Raw genomic sequence first — 6,000 nt, forward strand, 5'->3', positions numbered from 1 at the left:
TGTAAGAAGAGCTTGAAAAAACAGGGTAAAATAGACTTTGCAAAGGGCCTGAATGTATCAGAAAAGTCAGTTTATTGTTAGATGAGATTAACTACAAATAAAATGAAATGACACGACTAGGGGAACAGATTACATTACATGTAATCTCCACTTCTTCCCATCAAGAAGCAACAGTTTTGAGGTAGACTGATTTGTCATAAGAAACTGCACATGAGCTGGACATGAACTTGTAATGCAGTACTATTGTAAAAATCATTAATACTAATCTAGGTTAAATACGTGTAAGGATCAAATGTAAAATTTGGGAAGAAGCATTTTCCAGAAATTAAAAGCAACAGCTCCTGGCATATTTCAGTTTGTTCTACTTCCCATATGTCATTAAATATTTTAAGCATAAGGTAGGGAAAATAAAACAGGAGGAAGTGTGGGAGAAAGTATATCTGAGGAAATGTTTGGGAAGCTAGATGTATATGGATAAGGAAAGAGATGTCAAGACTGGGATATAAATAAAATATGGAAGCTGGAAGTTTAAACACAAGGGAGCTCTTCTGATTTGAAGAGATACAGGGCAAGGACTACCAATGGAGAGTTAGCCTTTTGCTGAATATGGGTGAAGTTCCTACATCTCACTTTTGGTTTTACCTCGGTGCTCACAGCAGAGCAATTCCGCAGTTAAAGAGCATCTGAGGAGGGCCTGAAACATGATCTTCAGTGCTAGATACAGACCAACGGGATGCTCTTCAGGCCCGGATATCACAAAACAAAACCATGTATGTATCCATGGATTTGTTCCAAAGTGGTCCCTTTCATCACTGGCTTGCCTTCTTATAGAAGTTAATTATCTCTAGGGTAAGAGCAGTGGCAAGGAGACTTCCTAGAGCACACAGATTTGGTGTGTAGAAGAGGAACAGTGACAGGAGAAGCAGGATGCGTGAGCAAATGTGGACAAACAGCAGTCGGTTTTGTGTGAGATGAAGATAAGACTCTGTCATTCCTGCAGAGCTGAGGGGACCTTGAATTTCTCTTTTTTGTCCTGTGCTGCAGTCACTTGGCCTCAGGGGGCCCGAACCCCTGCAGTCACTACAGCAGGTGGTACTTGCCAGTACCTGGTTTGCAGAGCAGGAGTGGGCTCAACGCAGGAGAGCCTTCAGAGGGTTATAATCAGTTAGCTTGTTTGTTTATAGCAGCAGTGGGGTAGCTAATCACTACATACGCATGTATGTATTTTAATTTCTATTGTTTCTACAAATACTCTTTTCAGTTGCTTCCTTTAGTGCTTTGGCAACTGTGTTGTTCAGTGTTAAACAGATTAAACTAATTCTTCTGTTGGTCCTGGCAGCAAAGAGTAATTCCTGCTCTCAGTTGTGCTGTTCAAGACCAGTGCCCAAAACTCTTAACTTGCCCATTTACAAACAAGAGGTAAGGGAGGTTCTCCACTTCAGCTTGGACATCACCCTTGGCTGCACGAGCAGCCGCAGTTATGAGGAGATGAGGTTCCTGAGGCGCTGCCTTCTCCACCCGCGCCACTGCTGGGGTGCCAGGGCTCTCCCCGGCTGTGGGGCATGGGAGCCCACACTGAGCACGAGCCACATCGCCCCATCCCTCCTCGGGCCAGGGATGCAGCGGACCATCGGCGCTGCCATCAGACCCTTCACGGGAGGAACGTGTCTCTTGGGCCATGGACTTTGACACAAGTCTCATACCTTTTACTCTTGACTGCCCAAATACGTGTTCTGCGTGGGTCAGGCTGTTTCTTAGCTGAGATCTCTCCCGTGAAGAACCATAACAAAATCAGTGGAAGGGCAGAAGGAGGAGTCGCTCCTGCCAGGAGCAGCAACTGCTGCCAAATGGCTGTGAGAAACCAGTTGTTGTAAAAACTCAGAGCAGGGCCATTAAAGCTTTGTGACACAAAGCCGCTGTAAAGGGAAGAGGTGGTGAAAAAATGTTGAGTGTGTGTAAACACAAATTCACTATGCACTTTTCCAGAGGATGGCTGCAGACGGTGCGTGGTACACTAAACATGCTGCCCCGGCGCTGCCGTGGAAAGTGTTTTTCATAACAGAAATTACAAAATTCAGCGTGAATTTCCAAGACGTGCAATGAGCGCGCCAAGAACCCGTGTGCTCTTCCAGGCCCAGGTGACAGGAGAGGAGGGCACAAGCTTTGCAGGAAGCCAAGCGGTGTCACCTCCCTCCCCCTGCCCGCGGGCTGGCACAGGGGGGGGGCTTCTCCTCCTGCTGAACCGCAGCTCAGCTCGCTCGGCGTCACCTCCCCCCAGCTCTGGGTGACATGCTGCTACTTCATGTTCATGGTCCCACCCGCCGTGTGGGAACAGCTTTGTCCGTGCGGCACTTGGGCTGCTCCCGCCGCGGGGCTTGCGGGTGGGATCGCCAGTCTTGCTAGTTCATGTTTCTGTCTTAATTTTCAGGGCGAAACGGCCCATAATGTGGTGCGGGAGTGAGGCAGTACTCCTCCATCCACAAAGCTGCATTCTGGATGGGTTTCTCTATGAGACCATTTAGTGGGGACGGTGTCCTTGAGCAATTCATGTAGTCTAAATCAGGGAACACTTGAACTTGGGTAAACCTTTGAGAAGCTGTTTTCAGTAGGTGGCACATTTCTGAATGATGGAAGCAATAACTAACCTGAATAAGTGTACCATCTCATCAGTTGTTCACTGGCTGAATTTTATCCCTCTCCAAACAGTTTCTGTCCTTCAGACGAATTGCTGAGAAAACGGAGGAAGCGGCAGTACATACGCAATCATAATAACAATTTGGGTGCCGGTTTTGGTGTAGTGAAAACTGTAAAGGGTCACAGATTGCTTTAAAATCCAGTTGACAAAAATAGCACACGAATACCAGCAGGAGGTTAGACTGCATTCTGTTTGCAGAACAACACATTAACGTATTATGTATTTTCTCTGAAGGAAGTAGAAATTCGAAACAAAGACCTGGAAGGCCAGCTGTCTGATCTAGAGCAACGTCTGGAGAAAAGTCAGAATGAGCAAGAAGCTTTTCGCAATAACTTGAAGACACTTTTAGAAATTCTTGATGGAAAAATATTTGAACTAACAGAGTTACGAGATAACTTGGCCAAGCTAATAGAATGCAGCTAAAGAAAATGGGATTCCAGTGCCAATCAGCTTAAAGATGCACTGTCTCTCTTCATAGGACTGTGTTGGGCTCTGCATCAAAGTTGCACAAAATTAGAAAATGCTCCTCTGAGAGGGCTTGTTTTAAATTTGAGTCGTATTTCAATGTAAAATTCAGAATTCAGCTTGTAGCTAGTTGAAAAAAAAAACAAAACAACAAACAAAAAAACTTGAATTACAAATTACCTCCTTGTACATTATTGGCCATAGATAACTTGAAAGATATTAACAGTAATTGAATGCAATCCTTTTCTAATTATCAGTGATGGAGGAATTAGCAGTGTCCCAGGTCACATCCCCTTTTTTTCTGGTAGACACAATATAGGTTATTTGCTGTTTTATTTATTTAAGATATTTAATTGCTCCGTTTTGTGCAAGAACTTAGTGATGACAGCCCTGTATTTTGTTGTTCTTAATAATTTCTCAGGATACTTTGCACTGCGGAGAAGCAGTGCCATTACCAATTTATTCTTTCCAGGAGTGAGAGAGATGCATCTTTAATTGAAACAAAGTTACTATAACTGCTTGTATAAAGTTCTTCCTTTTGGAGTTTTTTTGTTTGGTTGGTTGGTTGGTTGTTTTTTGGTTTTTTATATATATATATATCTAATGGAAGATACCGTATTTCTTTATGGAGCTTACTCTGGTGTTCTACAATATTGTCCAATGTAAGGTTTACTTTTTCATATGAATTCCATGTAATTACAGTGAGATACTATCTTCCACTTAACTATATTTTGAAGCCAACCAATGATAGAAGGTGAGTCCCCCCAGGAAAAAAAAAAAAAAAAAAGGCCAAAAACCTCTGAGAATTTTAAATGTAAAATTTGACATGCACAGATAACGAGGAATAGCCAGTCATTTGTTTTCTGGCCTTGATACATATGTCAAATATGTATGTTCAATTAACTGTTAACCTGTTCTGCAGGAGACTTTTTCAGAATGTCACGTGCATTTCAGGTTTTGTGAATAATGGCTTATGGGGAGCATTGTTTTATTACAGATTGCATTAAGGGCATAGAGCTATTGCAAGAGATTACTTGTACACTGAACTTGTCCAGCCAAGAAAGCTGTTTCTAGAAGTTTTGTTGTCATAGCAAATTGGAATGGAGACGTTTACTCTTTTATGGGTCTTCATATCACATCTTTATTGAAACTACACCAGGCAATATTCTGAACTGTTAACTAAATGTTTAAAAACAGGAAATTGAATTCAATTATCCTCAGTGAGCAGGTTTTAAAGTTGTTTTGATGTAATTTTAACAGACTTTTGGCAAACACACATTTCTTTATATAATAGATTTATTTAAACAAAAAGAACCTCTTTGAAAGGTAAGCCAAGTGTCACGTGTCTTGCATCAAAGTACATTCTTGCCATAAATTGCTTGTAATGTTGAAGAGGGCTTTTTTAAAATGTATGAATGAGTGTCAGACTTCTGAGTCGAAAGATGCACGGACCTTTGTTTGCTCCCCAAATTAATTTGAATGTTAAACATGAAATCTAGCTGCTTATTAAATTTGTACAACACAATATTCTCCACTGAGAGACTGCTATTCAAAACTAGAAAAGATAAGTTTGTTTTCATGTGTGTACTGTGTGTATATACCATATAATACACACAGGTTCTCATTTATATTAGAAATACATGCTTTATTTCTAAGATACCGGTTTTTTTCTTTACCAGTGATTTATCAGGTTTCCCCTGACTAGTCAGGAAAATGGTTTAGGTCAAATGCTAAACCGTCATGTATTATACTGTATGTAATGTACACAATGTTTAAGTTTCCTCCATATTTTTAGGGTATTTTCTCACCTGTTTTATTTATTGAAGGGATGGGGGGAGCTTGGTTCAGCGTGCTACTCGTTGAAAACTTTGTGGTGAGCTACATGTTTTTCATTCAGTGGATTTCAGGCCGTGGTGTGTATATCTTCATCAGGTCCAGATGAGCATATATAACTAGTTTTTAATTTACTTGGGGATGTTTGGGCCTGATTCTCCTGTCACTTGAGCTGCTGTAAACCACATGTGTCCTTGATGTGATGCCAGCATCGTGCAGTTGGCATAGCATCTGTGGAAGTGCAAGGAGAATTTGGCCCGCTAATGCTCAGTGGACATAATAAAGATGAAGAAAAAGAATAAAAACACAGAAAGTTGATGATGGAATAAATGTAATATTATTTTTAATGATAATATTATTGACATTTTTAAAGCTATGATGTCATTTACATGTGGGGAAATAGTGGACAGAAGTATTTCCACTTAAATTTTGTGACTATGTGTGGTACATGAGTATTTCTATGTATACGTACACACACATATGTATATACAGAACATGGAACAATTTAGATGTGCACATTTTTAATATTTTCCTATTGAAATTAAATTTAAAATTGGAAATTGATACTTGAGAATTTCTTTTCTCATAGAGTAGATATGCTTCATTTCTTTTCTTTTTTTTTTTTTTTTTTTAATAATACAGTTACGGAGGGCTGCACCTTTGAATTCCCAAATAGTTGCCAAACAGAAATATGGGATAAGGTGGACATACGTGCACATATAAATAAAATCGTATTGCTAAGACTATTTTTAATGTTTACATACAGTAGATGAGTGTTTAGAAATTGTGATCTAAAGTTCATATTTAGGTGGCTATACCTACTGTAGCCTCTCCACTTCTATTTTAAGGTAAAAGCTTGCCTGTTTGAAACATTACTTTCCCAGAGACAGGTATCATCCATTGTATCTATCTTTGAGGAAACTATGGGGATATGGATATGTGAAAACAGTGTTGAGTACTATTGCATGAATATATCACCATGAACTTGCACTGGAGGGGAGGGCAGT

At 40.3% G+C, this 6,000-nt stretch overlaps 1 protein-coding gene across 2 annotated transcripts in view; it reads left to right on the plus strand.

The window, feature by feature from the left end:
• Nucleotides 1–3,929, plus strand: part of HOMER1 (homer scaffold protein 1) — a 91,846-nt gene extending 87,917 nt beyond the window's left edge. For both annotated transcript variants that reach the window (XM_074570708.1, XM_074570709.1), the window contains exon 9: nt 2,930–3,929. In XM_074570708.1, the coding sequence (XP_074426809.1) occupies nt 2,930–3,118 (189 nt within the window). In that variant the 3' untranslated portion in view covers nt 3,119–3,929. The remainder of the gene's footprint in view (nt 1–2,929) is intronic.
• Nucleotides 3,930–6,000: the final 2,071 nt, after the last annotated feature.

This window comes from Larus michahellis, chromosome Z (genome assembly GCF_964199755.1).
Source record: "Larus michahellis chromosome Z, bLarMic1.1, whole genome shotgun sequence".
NCBI classification, from domain to species: domain Eukaryota; kingdom Metazoa; phylum Chordata; class Aves; order Charadriiformes; family Laridae; genus Larus; species Larus michahellis.